We start from the raw sequence: 19,591 nt of genomic DNA, 5'->3' as shown, positions 1-19,591 counted from the left end.
TTGGTTTTTTTTGACAGATTTGTCTTCCCCTGAACATGGCAACGAGAGCTGTTATGAAACTCACCTCCTAATTGCAGGCAATAAACATGAACACAGCTACCAGCAGAGGCTGTGGCAAGCAGAGTTTAAGTAAAATGGAAATAAAGGTAAGGAAATAACCACAAAGCAAGTACATTTTACATGTGAGCTAACAGTTAAACCACCAAGATCTGGATTTCAGTGCTCACCAGAGATGCCTCCTTCAATACAAACTAAAATAAGCAAACAATCATAGTATCATAGCATCATAGTATCAGTCAGGGTTGGAAGGGAGCACAAGGATCATCTAGTTCCAACCCCCCTGCCATGGGCAGGGACACCCCACACTAGATCAGCCTGCCCAGAGCCTCATCCAGCCTGGGCTTAAACACCTCCAGGGACGGGGCCCCAACCACCTCCCTGGACAACCCATTCCAGGGCTTCATCACTCTCATGGTGGAGAACCTCCTCCTCACTTCCAGCCTGCATCCCCAAAACCTATAGATTAGATGCTGAGACAGGCAAAGGTTTTCTTATTTATGGTTTTGTGGTGTTTTTTTTTATTGCTAGATTTTGGAGGTTAGAAGATATGACTAATTAATGAGAAATATTGATAAGCCAGGATGTTATTCACCTCTACAATAGTAGCTTATAGCATAATAACAAAATCTCTGTTCTTGCACTTAAGCTGAGATCTTAGAATATGAGATTTACACACTTCTGTTTTTTCTTAAAGGATAGAAACATCCCCCCTGCACTCTGGAAATTGAACCAGATTGCTTGTAACTGATAACTCACCCCACGTGAAGAGCTGGGTCCATGTGCTTCCTTTCATCCACAACTCATTTCCTGTCCCTGATACAGACAATGCAGCATCTTTGGACAGGAATTGCAAACCTGAACATAAGAAGTTCCATCTAGCCTTGCAGAAGAAGGGTGATAGAGCACTGGAACAGGCTGCCCAGGCTGGTGGTGGGGTCTCCATCTCTGGAGACATTCAAAACCTTCCTGGATGTGTTTCTGTGTGACCCTCTGTAGGTGAACCTGCCTTGGCAGTGGGGCTGGACTTGATCTCCAAAGGTCACAGAATCACAGAATGCTAGGGGCTAGAAGGGACCTCATAAGCTCATCCAGTCCAACTCCTCTGTCAGAGCAGGAGCACCCAGAGCAGATCACGCAGGAACAGATCCCCTGGGCAGCCTGTTCCAGGGTTCTGTCATCCTCACAGAGACAAAATTCTTCCTCCTGTTTCCATGCCTCAACTTCCACCATTGCCCCTTGCGATGTCATTGGGCATCACCCAGCAGAGCCTGGCTCCATCCTCTGGGCACTCCCTCTGCACATCTTTATCAACAGGAATGAGGTCACCTCTCAAGCTCCTCCTCTCCAAGCTCCAGAGCCCTCAGCTGTCTCAGGCTGTCCCCATAAGGAAGACATTCCACTTCCTTCACTACTTTTGTGGCTCTGTGCTAGGCTCTTTCAAGCAGTTCCCTGAAGTCCTTCTTGAACTGAGGGGCCCAACCCATTCTGTATTCTGGGAACTGAGCAGGGAGAATCTACAGAATCACAGAAATTTTGGTCTGAATGGACTTCTGGAGGGCAGCTACTCCAAATTCCTGCTCTGAGTGGGACTAGTGCCAATACTAGTTGAGCATGACTATGCCTTCCTGAGCCCTGAGAACTCCAGAGGTGGAGAGTACACAGCCCTGCTAGACAACCTCTTCCTGTGTTGCATCACCTTCTTCATGGTTTTTCTTTTCCTGATGCCCAACTGAACAAGTTCAGCCTGCAGTTTGTGGTCACTGTCTCTTGCTGTACCATCAGACACTATGGAGAATCACATTTCCATCTTATCAGCTACTCTTCAAGAGCCTACCATAAACCATAGAATCAATAAGTTTGGAAAATACCTCAAAGATCATCAAGTCCAACCTGTCACCACAGACCTTATGACTCCTAGACCATGGCACCAAGTACCACGTCCAATCCCCTCTTGAACACCTCCAGGGATGGTGACTCCACCACCTCCTTGGGCAGCACATTCCAATGCCTAACAACTCTCTCTGTGATGAACTTTCTCCTCACCTCCAGCCTAAACCTCCTCTGGCACAGCTTGAAACTGTGTCCCCTTGTTCTGGTACTGGTTGCCTGGGAGAAGAGACCAACCCCTTCCCAGCTGGCTACAACCTCCCTTCAGGTAGTTGTAGAGAGCAATGAGGTCTCCCCTGAGCCTCCTCTTCTCCAGGCTAAACAATCCCAGCTCCCTCAGCCTCTCCTCATAGGGCTTTCAAGCAGCTCTAGGCTGTTCTTGCCTTCCCTTTGTTGTTTTTCACTACACTTTAGGCCAAGAAGACTCACTGAGAATTGAAGACTTTTTGGCTATCATTCATCCTAGGCAGTTTTTTTTCTAATGATGCTAGGTATAGGCACATTGCACTTCCTAGACTTGGGCTTTCATCTGAACAAAAAGGATGTCACAAAACTTAGTAGAAATGCAAAATAATGACTCAGATTTTTCACTCAGTTCAACTATTAATTTTTTTTTCCTTTACCACAGCAGCTGGAGAGACTTGTGGACTTTGGGCTTAAAGCCAAACACTTGAAGCTGTTGATTTCACATCATAGTAAGGGTTCTGAATACTTAATGCCATCCAATGTTGCATGAAGAGACAAAAGGTGTACCAGAAATACAACACAAGATAGACATTGTTTAGTCTGGAGAAGAGAAGGCTCCAAGGAGACGTTATTGTGGGCTCCCAGTATCTGAAGGGAGCTACAAGAAAGCTGGGGAGGGACTTTTTAGGTTATCAGGTAGTGATGGGACTCAGGGGAATGGATCCAAGCTAGAGGAGAGAAGATTCAGATTGGATGTTAGGAAGAAGTTCTTCCCCATGAGGGTGGTGAGACACTGGAACAGGTTGCCCAGGGAGGTGTGAAAGCCTCGTCCCTGGAAGGTTTTAAGGCCAGGCGGGATGTGACTCTGAGCAACCTGATGTAGTGTGAGGTGTCCCTACCCATGACAAGGGGTTGGAACTGAATGATCCCTGAGGTCCTTTCCAACCCTGACAATTCTGTGATTCAGTGATTTATTATTTTCATCATTTTATGCTAATTACTACAGCAATGAACTACAGTAGGGAAGTGAGACTGTAACTTTGTAATAATCTGCCATTCATCACATTGTCTCTATGCTCCCTCTCTCTTGTTTTGTACTTTCACATCATCTGACCCAAAGAACATCCAGGCACTACTGCTGTTAAACCTAATGATGGAAATGCCATTATGACTTTTAACGAGGTCCAACTTTTTGTACAGGAGCAGATTGTCATGAAAGAATACAAACCTTAACTTTATTATCATTAATCAGCATTAGCAAATATAATTGACATTTTACACAGCACCAGCTTTAAGTAACTTATTGGCAGCCATACAGAGGCCTCTTAACGTTACCCTCTGGCTAGCTGCGCTGTTTGGGCGCCACTGTGTCTGCGCTAATGACTCGGAATTAAAATCAAATAAAACCTGAGACCTGGAGTTCAGTATTAAACAAACAGCCCTGCTTAGTACCAGCTCTTGCTACACAGAATTTGGATAGACTTGGAGTTTTGAAAATCATTTACAGACAGTAGAAGAGAGTGGAAGTGTTTCAGACTAGATAACAAAATAGAACGGAATAAAAGCAAATCTGATGTTGCCAGATTTCTACCCTTACCCTTAGGCAGACAGTGGGAATTGAAATGAGAAGAAAAGTAGACAGTGTAATTAACCTTGCCTTTCCCTTTTCTTTAGCACACTCCCTCCCACACACACAACCCCCCCAAACAGATAAAAAGAGACAGAGCACTTTAGACATCATAAATAGCAGAAATACACATGTATGTTTTCCTGGCATTGTTTTTCATGTCTTACAATCATAGAATCGTCAGGGTTGGAAGGGACATCAAGGATCATCCAAGTCCAACATCCCTGCCATGGGCAGGGACACCTCACACTACATCACACTGCCCAGAGCCACATCCTGCCTGACCTTCAAAACCTCCAGGCATGAGGCTTCCACTACCTCCCTTGGCAACCTGTGCCAGTGTCTCACCAGTCCCTCTTGCAGAAGAACTTCTTGCTAACATGTAATCTAAATCTGCCCTCCTCTAGCTTGGATCCATTCTCCTCAGTCCTGTCACTCCCTGACACCCTGAAAACTCCCTCCCCAGCTTTCTTGTAGCCCCCTTCAGATACTGGAAGACCACAATAAGGTCTCCTCAGAGCCTTCTCCTCTCCAGACTGAACAACCCCAACTCTCTCAATCTGAGCTTCATGTCAGCAATCTGTGTCATTTCCTGAGGCTGTAATGTTCTCAGGCATCAAGAGGGACCTAATTCTAAAAAAAGTGTTTCTGTGTAGACCTGGATTATAGTATCAAAAGCATCTAAGACAACCTGCTTCACAGTACAAGCAGAAAACTGTTCTGTCTCTCAAAGTCTCATGCCCTGACTTCTAGCTATTGAGTAGTGGATTGTTTTAATGAGCCCTGTCTTCCTACCACCACCTATGAATGACCTATTTCACTGCAGTCCTTGGGGGGAAAAAAAATCCATGGGGGTAGAGCCAAAACTTTCCTCTCTTTGGATATTAGGAACAAGTTCTTTACTATGAAGGTGGTGGGACACTGGAACAGGTTGCACAGGGAGGTGGTTGGGGGCCCATCCCTGGAGGTATTCAAGGTGAGGCTAGACAGGGCTCTGGAAAACCTGATCTGGTTGGGGATGGGACTCAGACTGGATGACCTTTGGAGATCCCTTTCAACCCAGCCCATTCTGTGATTCTGACTTATGATGGGGTCTCCAGGGGCCACCACATGAGGAAGCCCCCTGAAGGGCTACTGACAAATCTCATGCATCATTATTTTATCCAGTTTATCTCTTCTTTCCCCTTGACAAACTACATTTAAAGCCACTGAAATTTAATTCTAGACAGCTCTGAGGCTGAACTTTGGGAGCTGGCCTTCTTTGGGAGCTGGCCTTCTTTGGGAGCTGGCTTGCTTTATCCATTTGTTTGTCTAAAGATGTAGATTCTTTTCTGAGCTCTCATCTTGGTGAGACAGTTAAGGAAACACAAGGATATATTTAAGCAAGAGCAGAACATATTAAACATTCAAAAGAATATCCCTATTGTATGGGGAAATGAGGAATGTCATGATTATACAAACATACATGTATATATAATGGGATCCTTTTCTGGCTTTATGGATCTGATCTCCTCCAAGGAGAGTCACAAATCCACATGATAGCCCTGAGTGCTCAGACTTTGCATTTGCTTCTCTGATTTCACAATAGCTGAAAGATATGTAAAAAACTCATGTAGCCAGACAGCTCCCTACTGACTACACATCTAAGCAACTTCACATGCATATATTATTCCAATCAGGGAAAGCTGCAAATAACATATGCCTAAAAAAAAAAAAAGAAAAGAGAAAAGGCAAGCAAGCAAGAGAGAAGCCTGCTTGAAAGCAGCCTCCTCAGTTTCTGTGTGAAACCTTCAGGGCTCGTCCTGACTCAGATGCACCATTCTACAGCGTGCTGCCATCTCAGGCGGGGCCAATCCACACTGCTGAGTTATGCTCTGCAGGGAGAATGCTGGGAATTCATAAACTCATAAAAAGCATCTACTCTAGCTCTTTGCTGTTGGAAGCTGCCATTGGCCTTCTGTGCTGCAAGCTCACACTGCCTGCTTGTGTCCAGCTGCTCATCCATCAGCACCCCCAAGACCTTTTCCTCAGGGCTGCTTTCTGTCAGCTCCTTCCCCAGTCTGTATTGATAGTGAGGAATGGAATGGAATGGAATGGAATGGAATGGAATGGAATGGAATGGAATGGAATAGAATAGAATAGAATAGAATAGAATAGAATAGAATAGAATAGAATAGAATAGAATAGAATAGAATAGAATAGACCAGACCAGGTTGGAAGAGATCTTCAAGATCATCGAGTGCAACCCATCATCCAACACCACCAAAGCAACTAAACCATGGCACCAAGCACACCATCAAGTCTCCTCCTAAACACTTCCAATGATGGCAACTCCACCACCTCCCCAGGCAGCCCATTCCAATGGGCAATCACTCTTTCTATGAAGAATTTCTTCATAACATCCAGCTTAAACCTGCTCTGGTACAGCTTGAGACTGTGTCCTCTTGTTCTGGTCATGGTTGCCTGGGAGAAGAGACCAACCTCTGCCTGTCTACAACCTCCCTTCAGGTAGTTGTAGACAGCAATAAGGTCTCCCCTGAGTCTCCTCCTCTCCAGGCTAAGCAACCCCAGCTCCCTCAGCTTCTCCACATAGGGCTGTGCTCCAAACCCCTCACCAACTTTGTTGCCCTTCTCTGGACACACTCCAGCAAGTCAACCTCCTTCCTAAACTGAGGGGCCCAGAACTGGACACAGGACTCGAGGTGTGGCCTAACCAGTGCAGAGTACAGGGGCACAATGACTTCCCTGCTCCTGCTGGACACACTGTTCCTGATGCAGGCCAGGATGCCATTGGATTTCTTGGCCACCTGGGCACACTGCTGGCTCATGTTCAGCCTACTGTGAACCAGTACCCCCAGGTCCCTCTCTGCCTGGCTCCTCTCCAGCCACTCTGACCCCAGCCTGTAGCACTGCATGAGGCTGCTGTGGCAAATGTGTAGAACCTGGCACTTGGATGTGTTAAATCTCATGCTGTTGGACTCTGCCCATCTGTCCAGCCTGGCAAGGTCCCTCTGCAGAGCCCTTCTACCCTCTAACAGATCAACTCCTGCCCCCAGCTTGGTGTCATCTGCAAAGTTACTGATGATGGACTCAATGCCCTCATCCAGATCATCAATAAAGCCCAGAACCCTGCACTTGCTCTTGTTGAACCTCATGAGGTTTACCTGGGCTATAAAAAGCTACACCTAAGTGTGTTCACAGTTGCACTGAAATAATTACAGCTCCTGGAAGTTTTGTGTTTAACTGAGGAAATGTGAATGATGCCTACTAACAACTGAATATTGTGTGTCAATTTTAGGGCACGTAATCATGATTCCCACTCTGCATCTTCCTCCTCTTGTTTTGTCTCTCCCCAAAACCCATTAAGATGGGAAATTAACCAAGCTACAGACTTCTGAAACTTTTGATTGTCAACCTCTGGAAAAATCTCTCCTGGTAGATTTTCCACAGGCTGCCAACTTGACTGCATTCCCAGATCTGAAAACTCCAAGAGGATATTAGTATGAGATCTGGCTTTTTGTGCATGTTTATCCTCTTTCACAGGCAAACAGTTCCCCTGACCACAGTCCTGGGATGTATTGACAAACTCTGCATCAGATTTCTCCATGGCAGAGCAAGGTTATTCTAAGAGAAGATATTAACTGTAGGTGGCACTACCAGAATGTGTGGCACATCCCATGGTTCTAAAATACAGCTCACATGCTAAGCAGGGGGAGATTAAATGTGTGTATAACTCACCTGCTCCAAAAATCATTATGGATATATTCACTAGCTACCAGGTTGAGATCTAAAAGGTATCTACAGGGCACCAATATGGAACACAAGACATTCTGTTCAGGTTCTTTGTGGGGATGATTTGTTTTCACCTTGATCTTTGGGAAATACATAATGGATTTTTGTTCTCAGCAAAACTAAGCAGTGTGTAGATTTTATGCTTCTGTGGGTTTGTTGTTTTGGAGGGGTTTTTTGCCCCCGAGGTGTAACTCTCATGTGGTAGGGCAGGATCGCTGAACAGACATAAAAGCAGGAGCAGGGAAGTCATTGTGCTCCTGTACTCAGCGCTGGTTAGGCCACACCTTGAGTCCTGTGTCCAGCTCTGGGGCTCTCCATTTAAGAAGGACATTGAGATGCTGAAAGTTGTCCAGAGAAGAGCAACAAGGCTGGAGAGGGGTCTGGAGCACAGCCCTGTGAGGAAAGTTTTAGGGAGCTGGGGGTGTTTAGCCTGGAGAAGAGGAAGCTCAGAGGAGACCTTATTGCCCTCTACAACTACCTGAAGGGAGGTTGTAGCCAGGAGGGAGTTGGTCTCTTCTCCCAGGCAGCCAGCACCAGAACAAGAGGACATAGTCTCAAGCTGTGTCAGGGGAGGTTTAGGCTCGAGGTAAGGAGAAAATTCTTCCCAGGAAGAGTAATTTGCCCTTGGAATGTTCTGCCCAGGGAGGTGGTGGAGTCACCATCCCTGGAGATGTTTAAAAAAAGGACTGGAGCCATGGTTTAGTTATCAGGAGGTGTTAGGTACTAGTTAATAGGTTGGGCTCAATGATCTCTGAGGTCTTTTCCAGCCTGGTTGATTCTATGACTCTGTGATTCTATGCAAAGAGACTGCAGTTCCAGTCCTACCTGCCCACAGGCCAGGCCCATGCCTCTCTCCCCCATACCATGAGGACATGATAAGTTTAACTCCAGCGCATCTGCACCAGCAACCTACAAAACACACAGAAAGACAAAAAATAAATACAAAATTAACCTCAAAGAATTTTCTCAAATAGATTTCTGTAGCCATTTGATTTTAATTCTTTTTATTTTAATTTTGTTTTAAAGAGGCATGGAGCTATGGCTATGGTACCCTGAAAAAGAAATGTGTTGATCATTATTACAGAGGGGAAAAAAATGATTCAAAAACTGAGGTGGATTCTCAAAATTACAAAGGAAATTAAAGTAAAGAATAAACAAAACAAACAACCCCCCCCAAACAACAAAAAAAAACAATCCAAGCCAAAAACAACGACCAAAACCCCCAAACCAAACCAAAAAAGCAACCAAAAAACCCCAAACAAAATCCCCAACCCAAGCCAAAACCAACTAAACAACAGCCAAAAAAACCCCAAAAAAACCAAACCAAAACAAAAACCAACCAAACAAAACTCCAAACCACAACAAAAAACAACCAATCAAAAATCCAAACTGAAAAACAACCACCAAAAGCCAACCAAAGACCCAACAACAAAGAAATAAACAAACCTAAAAAGCCAAAATCAAATGAAACCAAAACTCAACAAAACAAAAAGCCAAAACCAACAACAAAAAACAACAAACAAAAAAAACAAACAAAACCCCAAACCACAACCAACCAAAAAATCAAACCAAACAAAAAACCCCAACCAAACTAAAATCAAAACAAAAACCCCAAACAGCAAAAAAACCCCAAAACCCCCAAACCCAAAACCAAATGAAACCAAAACCCAACCAGCCAAACAAAACCCCAAAAGCAACAACGAACACCACAAATAAAACAACCAAACCAAACCCCAGCAAACCAACCAAAGAAAAACCAAACCAAACCAAAGAAGCCAAACCAAACAAAACCCCAAACAATAATAAATTCAAAAAACCCTCCAAGCCAAAAAACAACCAAACAATAAACCCCAACAAAGAATAGAATAGAATAGAATAGAATAGAATAGAATAGAATAGAATAGAATAGAATAGAATAGAATAGACCAGACCAGGTTGGAAGAGACCTTCAAGATCATCGTGTCCAACCCATCAACCAATCCAACCCATCCAAACAGCTAACCCATGGCACCAAGCACCCCATCAAGTCTCCTCCTGAACACCTCCAGTGATGGTGACTCCACCACCTCCCCAGGCAGCCCATTCCAATGGGCAATCACTCTCTCTGCATAGAACTTCTTGCTAACATCCAGTCTAAACAACCAACCAAACCTAAAAAACCAAAACTAAATGAAACTGAAACTCAACCAACCAAACAAAAAAAACCAAACCCCATAACAAAATACCACAACAAAAAAACCCCAACCAACCAACCAAACCAAAACCCAAGCAACCAAACCAAACCCAACCAACCAAACCAAACCAAACCCAACCAACCAAACAAAATCAAACCCAACCAAACACAACACAACCAACCAAACCAAAACACAAATACCACCAAACCAAAACAAAACCACCAGAACACCAAAACAAAACCCAACCAAACAAATAACCAAAAAACCCCCCAAAAAAACCAACAAAAAAGCAAACCAAAACCCACCAAAGCCAAACCAGCCCCCCAAAAAACTTCAAGAGGGGCAAGCACAAGAAGTAAACCCCTCAGTTTAGGAAGGAGGTTGACTTGCTGGAACGAGTCCAGAGAAGAGCAACAAAGTTGGTGAGGGGTTTGGAACACAGCCCTGTGAGGAGAGGCTGAGGGAGCTGGGGTTGCTTAGCCTGGAGAAGAGGAGACTCAGGGGTGACCTTATCACTCTCTACAACTACCTGAAGGGAGGTTGTGGACAGGCTGATGATGGTCTCTTCTCCCAGGCACCCAGTACCAGAACAAGAGGACACAGTCTCAGGCTGCACCAGGGGAGGTTCAGGTTGGATGTTAGGAAGAAGTTCTATACAGAAAGAGTGACTGCCCATTGGAATGGGCTGCCTGGGGAGGTGGTGGAGTCGCCGTCATTGAAGGTGTTCAGAAGGAGACTTGATGGGGTGCTTGGTGCCATGGGTTAGCTGTTTGGGTGGGTTAGATTGGTTGATGGGTTGGACACGATGATCTTGAAGGTCTCTTCCAACCTGGTTTGGTTTATTCTAATAAAGGTTATTCTAATAAAGTAGTTGTTTCTGGAAAATGATAAAAAATGAGTAACAATTCCAGAGCTTTAGGGCAGCACTGAAAGCAAGGTTGAGTAGCTAGTGCCTTGCAAGTGCTTGTGTGCTCTGAAGAGCTGTGGCTCGGTAGTAATGAACTTCTCCTCTCTGCTGTCATGAATTTAGTCTCTGCATTTTCTGCAGGCAGCTGTACTGTGCCATAGCTTTTGTTCTCACAGAGTTTTGGGTTTGAGGTGAAACAGGGGAATATTAACCAAAAAAAAAAAGTCAGTAGCAAAATCTTATTCATGCTCATTTCTCTTCAGAACCCTCTATTAGTTATAATTAGAAAGGCAAAGGAGCTGAGGTACACAAAGGCAGCACAGGAGCACGCCGCTCTTCTTCCCTGCTGAATTGCTTTGGCCTGAGAGGAGGATCCTCCTGCGCCGCCGCCGCCGCCTTCCGCAGGGCTGGAGCTTGTATTTTGTTTTGCATTTGCATTTTGGTTTTGCTTATTGAACTGGAGTGGCTGCCTGCTGAGCGGCCACGGTTCAGCAGCTCCCCGGGCGCGCCAGCAGGGGAGAAGCCATCCATCACTTTCAGGAATCCTCCAGGTGCTGGCCGGCTCCGCAGCCCGGCCACGCCGCGCTCCCGCGGCTGCTGTCGGCTCGGTGACAAGCTGACCTTTGCGATGAATAGGTCGTCCCCCTGCCGACGGGCATCCGGCTACCTTCTGGGGCTTCTGCTCTTTGGAAGGCCACAGCCATTACCTTCTAGGTAGGATCCTGTGCGTGTGATTAAATACCACTGCTCATCAGCTGTGCATTCCAGAGCGCCCCAGACAAGTGTGCTGCTCTCCACAGAGTGGAGACAAACAGCTCCTTCGAAGGAGAGACTTCTATTGCCTAGGTTACACATTTCTGAGTGCGTTTAAACAACAAATTCTTTCCAAAGGGCTAACATAGATATGAACACAGATCGGAAATATCTGCTTTAAAGCTGGAGAGCAGCACCACTGCATGAAAAAAGAGGAGTGTGGCACCATCATAGAATCATAGCATGGACTGGGCAGGAAGGGACCCCCAAAGACATCCAGTCCGACCTCCCCGCAGTCAGCAGGGACATCCCCAACTAGATCAGGCTGCTCAGAGCCCTGTCCAGCCTCACCCTGAATATCTGCAGAGATGGAGCCTCAACCACCTCCCTGGGCAACCTGTTCCTTTGTTCCACCACCCTCATAATGCAGAACTTGCTCCTGATATCCAATCTCAATCTGCTCTTCTCTAGTTTGATGCCATTGCCCCTCGTCCTGTCACTGCAGGCCTTTGCAAACAGTCTCTCTGCAGCCTTCCTGTAGCCCCTTTCAGGTACTGGCAGGCTGCTATTAGGTCTCCCGTGAGCCTTCTCTTCTCCAGGCTGAATAAAGCCATTCATCTCAGTCAGTTTAAAAGCAGTACTGCTCCTGTCGAGCATGGATTCCACAAAAGATTTCACAGTCAGCTAGGTAAGTACAAGTTTAAAATGGACCAGTGCTGAAGATTACCAAACTAATTATTGGTAATGTTGAATTTCATTTCCCCTGAGTGGCTTTTTTTCCCCTCATTTTTTTAAACCACACAAAGAAAACAGAGAAATGTCACCTCATAACACCAGAGGATGACTCAACACACTATGAATAAAGGAACAATAATGTTCAAACACACGTAGAATCATAGAACTGTCAGGGTTGGAAGGGACCTCAAGGATCATCCAGTTCCAACCCCCCTGCCATGGGCAGGGACACCTCACATTACAGCAGGTTGCTCACAGCCACATCCAGCCTGGCCTGAAAAACTTCCAGGGATGAGGCTTCCACCACCTCCCTGGGCAACCTGTGCCATTGTTTCACCAGTTCAAAATACCCACACTGATATCTACACATATATATTAAAAACCTCACCAACACCACCAGCAACAAAACAACAAAACAGAACAAAGCAACCAAAAACAAAACCCCAAACCACAAAAAGCCACCAAACCACCGAACCATAAAAGGAAAGGCCAAACCTATAGAACATCTAAACCTAGGCTCATGCTTGCAAGAACAACAAGCTGATTTTTCTCCCTTGCTTGCATTTGTTACACCTTTTCTGTCTGAAAGCATGCCTTTTCATTTCCTCTAGGTACTTGATGTGGCAAGCTTTATTTAAGACCAGCAACTTGGCATTACATTCATATGCAGACACCACTCTGAACGAAATTATTCATTCAGTCTTAATCAAGTATTTCTTACACTATTTCCCATGGATGTATATTCATATTTCTAATTTTATTTCCCTCCCCCCACCCCCCTTCAAATGGAATCCAACTTTCAGGTGCACAATCTGTTTGCACTTGTGTAAGATAGAATTCACGTTCTAGGGAGGCTGCTGACTGCTATCATCCACGCTGGCTTTCTCTGCTATCACGTTTGGAAGTCTGTATTAAAACTAGAAGAGCATTAAATGTGCCTTTTATACTTTAAATATTCAAGAGTTTTATATTCAAGATTTCTTCTGGTGCTGTCAAAGCAGCGTGCCTGTAGGCAAGGTAAGATCAACTTAGGCTCTCAAAGACAGAATTAAATTCTATCAGGGCATCCGTCACAATCTACACTTCGCTTAAAATGCAAATACAAAGTATATAGATTCCAAGACTAAAGGCTTCCAAGGTACTGCTTCAAACTCCAGGAGACCATTTCTATGGAACAGATACCCTTTGAATTTACATTTCCATCATGGTAATGAAAACACAGAATAACCAAACTGTAATGGACATGCTTTACAGTCTCGTTTTTCATTTTGAATCTATTCCTCTCAAGAATTTCCCTATGGCAGAGCTTGCTTTTAAGGAGATAAAAAAAACCAGCCACCATCCAAACCAAACCAAACCAAACCAAACCAAACCAAACCAAACCAAACCAAACCAAACCAAACCAAACCAAACCAAAGGTCAACCAACCAAAAAAAAAACCAAAACAAGAAAACAAAAAAAAATTCCCCAGCCTCCCAACAAACCTGAAACAGACAAAACCCAACCAACCAAAAACCAAAGCAAAGAAGCAGAAAACCATTTTGGACAGCATTACCTCAGCCATTTTGGCCAGTTCAGCCCAGTCCTCCCGGTTATAGGTGCACATGATGCTGGCAATCAGAATCTGAAAAGAATAGAGATGCAATCACTTTAAGCCACGGTAGCAGACTGTATTATAATAGTTTACATGATCGCAGGATGCTAGGGGTTGGAAGGGACCTCCAGGGATCTTCCAGTCCAACCCCCCTGCCAGAGCAGGACCAGAGAATCCAGCACAGGTCACACATCCAGACAGGGATGGAAAGTCTCCAGAGAAGGAGACTCCACAATCTTTCTGGGGAGCCTGTTCCAGTGCTCTCTGACCCTCACAGAGAAGAAGTTCCTCCTCATGTTGAGGTGGAACCTTCTGTCCTGCAGTTTATATCCATTGCCCCTTGTCCTATCCCATGTCACAAGTGAGCAGAGGCTGCCCCCATCCCTTCCTTCCTGACACCCAGCCCTCAGATATTGATAGACATTGATCAGATCCCCTCTCAGACTTCTCCAGACTAAACAGTTCCAGGGCTCTCAGCCTCTCCTCATCAGGCAGTGCTCCAGTCCCTTCACCATCCTTGTAGCCCTCCCTTGGACTCTCTCCAGCAGATCCCTGTCCCTCCTGAACTGGGGAGCCCAAAACTGGAGGCAATATTCCTGGTGGGGCCTCACTAGGGCAGAGTAGAGGGGGACGAGAACCTCCTTGCATCACAGTCCTCTTAATGCACCCTAGGATCTCATTGGCCTTCTTGGCCACCAGGGCACATTGCTGACCCATGCAGAACTTGTTGTCCACCAGGGCTTCCAGGTCCTTCTCTCTACAGGGCTGCTCTCTAGCAGATCACCTCCCAGTCTGTGACTCCAGACATCAGCAACATCATCTATTTTATCATTGCTTTATAAGCCATTAAGGAAAACCAGCAGATCCAGTCAGAGAATGAGAGAACAGAATATAGATTGTAGAATTAACCAGACTGGAAAAGACTTCAGAGATCATCGAGTCCAACCTATCACTCAACACCATCTAATCAACTAAACCAAGGCACTAAGTCCCTCATCCAGTCTCTTTTTAAACACCTCTGGTGATGGTGACTCCATCACCTCTTTGCACTCCCTTCATCATGCAATAAAGCAGAACAAAGACTGCCCTAGACACAAAGCAGAGCAAAAAGCTGTCCAACATACAGCTACTGAGGTGAGAGGAATTAAATTATTCACAATTTACACAATGCCAGAAGTACTTAGTGTACTTAGTGCTCTGTAGAAGTATGTAAGGGCAAGAGTTTCCAGTGGAACATGGCAGCACACACACAATGCTCCAGCTGGCTTCAGGAAGCCAGGATACAGCAAACTCATCCCCCTGTAACCTCATGCTGTGAAAGTCAAGGACAGTGACAGGCAGCCAGGATTGTTTTGTGTAGAGGCAACTAGGAGGAAACTCGTCAGATGTGGATAAAATATGAGGATGGGGGTGGGGTAGGTGGGGTGGGTGGGTTACAGTGGTGGGGAGGGGTGGTAGAGCAGCACAACTTTTGTTTCCCTGTGGTACAGATTTCATTTCTTACCCACTAGCTGTGGCCCCAGTAGCCCAGAAGCTATTTCTGTGTATTGCCTTCCATCCTCACTGCACTGCACCAAGTTCTACCTGTAGCTGCTGGTGCCTCTAATGTTTTTATTCAGGTTCAAGATTTCAGGTAAAACAAATTCTAAGAGGATTGTTAGAGACTGAAGGGGGAAATGTAGCATAGATCCTGACTGCAAAGACTGAAAGTAAAATGCATTACCATTGGATGTGAAAGGAAAATAATCACAGAATCAACCAGGTTGAAGAAAACTCAAAGATCATCAAGTCCAACCTATTACCTAATACCTAACACCTCATGACAACTAAGCCATGGCTCCAAGTGCCACATCCAAGCCTTTTTTAAATACCTCCAGGGACGGGGACTCCACCACCTCCCTGGGCAGCACATTACAAGGGCCAATTACTCTCTGAGAAGAACTTTCTCCTCACCTCAAGCCTAAACCTTCCCTTGAGACTGTGTCCTCTTGTTCTGTTACTGCTTGCCTGGGAGAAGAGACCAACCCACCTGGCTACAACCTCCCTTCAGGTAGTTGTAGACAGCAATAAGATCTCCCCTGAGCCTCCTCTTCTCCAGGCTAAACAGCCCCGGCTCCCTCAGCCTCTCCTCACAGGGCTGTGCTCAAGGCCTCTCCCCAGCCTCGTTGCCCTTCTCTGGACACGTTCAAGAGTCTCAATGTCCTTCTTGATTGAGGGGCCCAGAACTGGACACAGGACTCAAGGTGTGGCCTAACCAGTGCTGAGTACAGGGGCACAATGACTTCCCTGCTCCTGCTGGCTACACTATTCCTGATCCAGGCCAGGATGCCATTGGCTTTCTTGGTCACCTGGGCACACTGCTGGCTCATGTTGCTAAGTCTATAGAAGTAATTTGATTTCTAATGGGGATGGAGAGCAGAGGTGTAAACAGTTCTCCCTCTTCTTCTGTCTCTTCTGCTTGCAACTTCTCTCTCTCTCTCTCCTGTGGCTTTGCCAGGGGATCTCTGGTTTGACTACTGTGTGAGGTACAGAGAAGGAGGAAGGGAGTGGGGGAGGAGGTGAATGGTTCCCTGGATCTGTCCAGAGGCTTCTGAGGAGTTTCTGTGTTGTTTATAAATTGTAAATATCTCTGTATTTTACATCCACTGTCTGTTTTGCACATGCTCATTGCATTTCTTATTTCTACAGTTTAGTTTGCTTGTAAATTGAGCTTCATTTGCTTCCATCCTAAACTGAGCTGGACTGGCAATTTTATTTTGGGGCTAATGTTCTGCCAATTAGCTGTGGGGGGTAATTGGAACCCACCACCGAGGATCCCTCTGGGAGGGCAACTAGAGACACACCTTTCCTAGTTGCAAAGGGCGATGTTTCCTGTAGAAGAATGCTAACCACGCCTCTGGTCAGTGTCCAATCCAAGTAACTGTGAATTTCCATGTAAGACTAAAACCACATTACTTGTCCCGCACCTGACAAAGATCATCAGACCCTACCTTTGCAGTGAGGTGGCAGAGAACTCACAGAATCACAAAATCACCAAGGTTGGAAGAGACCTCAAAGATCATCAAGTTCAACCTGTCACCACAGACCTCATGACTGAACAATGGCACCAAGCGCCACATCCAATCCCTTCTTGAACACCTTGAACACTCTTGAACTACACCTACTAACTCCTGTGTGGGGGCATTCTAAGAAGGATGACACAAAACCACAGAAACATTCAGGTTGGAAGGTGTCCAGAGAAGGGCCGCGATGATAAGAAGAGGGCTGAAGCTCCTCTCCTATGAGGACAGGCTGAGGGAGTTGGAGCTGTTTAGTCTGGAGAAGAGAAGGCTCCCAGGAGACCTTATTGTGGCCTTTCAGTATCTGAAGGGGGCTACAAGAAAGCTGGAGAGGGACTTTTCAGGGTGTCAGGTAGGGATAGGACTGGGGGGGATGGAGCAAAACTACAGGAGGGAAGATTCAGATTAGACATTAGGAAGAAGTTCTTCCCCATGAGGGTGGTGAGACACTAGCACAGGTTGCCCAGGGAGGTGGTGGAAGCCTCATCCCTGGAGGTTTTGAAGGCCAGGCTGGATGTGGCTGTGAGCAACCTGCTGTAGTGTGAGGTGTCCCTGCCCATGACAGCAGGCTTGGAACTGGATGATCCTTGAGGTCTCTTCCAACCCTTACAGTTCTGTGACCCTCGGGATCATCAAGTCCAACTGAGACAAGAACAAGGAGCAGAGATGTGTATTGCAGCAGCTAAAAGGTTAAATCTGCAAAGAGGAATCACAGAACTTAAGAACACACAACTGGCTCAGTCTGTGTTCAAAGGGAACACCAGATGAGGAGAAAAGAAAAACATCACACTCCAGTTTATTTGGCACTCTTAGGTGGAACACAGGGAAGTTTGATTCAATGGTAGGATGAAATTTGGTTTTAATATTTCATGCTTTCCAAAGAAACTTCACTGTCATCATTAATATCTGGAATGAGCTTAATCTGTCACTGCCAGTGACAGACTTTCCCATAATGCTGAGGGTTAATGACTCATTCAGATGAGGCAAAATCCTGACAGAACCTGGTGTGGAAGAATTGTTCAATGCACACATGGGATGGAAACTGTAAACTCACAAATTATCTCCGTAAGAAGGCCGAGATATTAATTGTCTTCAGAACAGAGGTAAACAGACTTTACAAGGGAAGGCAGCTAAGGAGAAAATTAGACATGGTGAGATTATAAACTGTGCACTCTAAAGGACAACCTCACTTATCATCATCATTATTTCCATTACTTCCATTGTGTTGCTCTGAGGAATCTCTACCTATCAATCTAATAGCCACCTACCTGCAGACCACCTACCCATCCACCCTTCTGGCTGATGTTTGCAAGGTGGAAGGCTGTTGAGAAGGAAAGCATCTGAAGATCTGAAGAAGTGCCTGCCTTGCCTGCAGGTGCACACATTTGTGTGCATCTCTGGCATAAATATAAGACCAAGCATTTCATTGTATACGAAGAACATGGACTTGATGGAGAAGGTCCAGAGAAGGCCACGGAAATGATCAGGGGGTTGGAGCACCTCTGCTATGAGGAGAGTCTGAGGGAGCTGGGGGTGTTCACCCTGGAGAACAGGAGGCTCTGGGGAGACCTAATGGCAGCCTGCCAGTACATGAAGGGGGCTACAAGAAGAACAGGGAGAGATTGTTTGCAAAGGCCTGCAGGGACAGGATGAGGGACAATGGCTTCAAACTAGAGCAGAACAGATTAAGATTGGATGTGAGGATCAAGTTCTTTACTATGAGGATGAGGGACAATGACTTCAGCACAGAGCAGACTTAGATTGGATACCAGGAAGAAGTTCTGCACCATGAGGGTGATGAACACTGCAACAGGTTGCCCAGAGAGATGGTTGAAGACCCTTGCCTGGAGATATTCAAGGTGAGGCTCAATGAGACCCTGGTCAGCCTGATCTAGTTGGGGATGTCTCTGCTGGCTGCAGGGAGGTTGGACTGGATGACCTATGGAGGGTCCCTTCCAGCCTGGACCATTCTATGATTCTATAATTCTTTGAAAAGACTCTGATACTTGAAGTAATCCCACAGTTTCAGAAAATAAAAGTAAGTTCAAGCAAATATATAGGGGAAAAACTTAGACTAAGAAATGAGTTAAAATATGCACGAACTGGAAGTTAGCTAGAAACTGCATCTTGTCAAATTCACACTTTTTATGAACTAACTCAAGCAAAAAAAAAAAACAACAAAAAAGAAGAAGAAAAAACCAGAAAAGCCAAACAAACCCAACTCAGACACTGACAACACCATCAGCATTTTCACAGTTGCAGTCACAATCCAAAGTACATTAGAAATCCACACAACTCAGCTTTGAAACAAACCGAAGTTTCCAGCAGAGAAAGTTATCTGTAAGACAGCAAGGGTGGGTAGCTACACTTGCATGTGGCTGAGTGAGGTGATGCCAAGTGCAGGGTAATGAAATCTGAGAGTTCTGCTGGGAGCCTACAAAGGAGGAGGGACAGTATCTGTGATGTTCCAAAAGGCTGTTAATTAAGCCAACATGGTTATTTAATATTGCTGACCACACCAAGCTGTGTGATGCAGTAGAGATTCTAGAAGGAAGGGATCCATCCAGAGGGACCTGATTGGGCTGGAGAAGTGAGCCCATGACAACCTCATGAGGTTCAACAAGACCAAGTGCAAGGTCCTTCATCTGGGTCAGGGCAATCCCAGGCACAAATACAGGCTGGACAGGGACTGGATGGAAAGCAGCCCTGAGGAGAGAGACTTGGGGTGCTGGTGGACAAGAAGCTCAACATGAACCAGCAGTGTGCACCTGCAGCCCAGAAAGCCAACCAGAGCCTGGGCTGCAGCAAGAGAAGCAT

At 45.7% G+C, this 19,591-nt stretch overlaps 1 protein-coding gene across 2 annotated transcripts in view; it reads right to left on the bottom strand.

Annotated features, from left to right (window-relative positions):
• DPYD (dihydropyrimidine dehydrogenase) overlaps nucleotides 1–19,591 on the bottom strand; it is a 609,010-nt gene that overhangs the window by 196,363 nt on the left and 393,056 nt on the right. For both annotated transcript variants that reach the window (XM_068166235.1, XM_068166236.1), the window contains 2 exons: nucleotides 13,677–13,745; nucleotides 8,378–8,461 (listed from right to left, as the gene is read on the bottom strand). In XM_068166235.1, the coding sequence (XP_068022336.1) occupies nucleotides 8,378–8,461; nucleotides 13,677–13,745 (153 nt within the window). The remainder of the gene's footprint in view (nucleotides 1–8,377; nucleotides 8,462–13,676; nucleotides 13,746–19,591) is intronic.

This window comes from Melanerpes formicivorus, unplaced genomic scaffold (genome assembly GCF_026170545.1).
Source record: "Melanerpes formicivorus ecotype bairdi unplaced genomic scaffold, bMelFor1.0.p_v2 SCAF_99, whole genome shotgun sequence".
In the NCBI taxonomy this organism is placed as follows: domain Eukaryota; kingdom Metazoa; phylum Chordata; class Aves; order Piciformes; family Picidae; genus Melanerpes; species Melanerpes formicivorus.
Note: the sequence above shows the minus strand (reverse complement) of the source record. Positions and strands in the feature narration are given on the sequence as shown.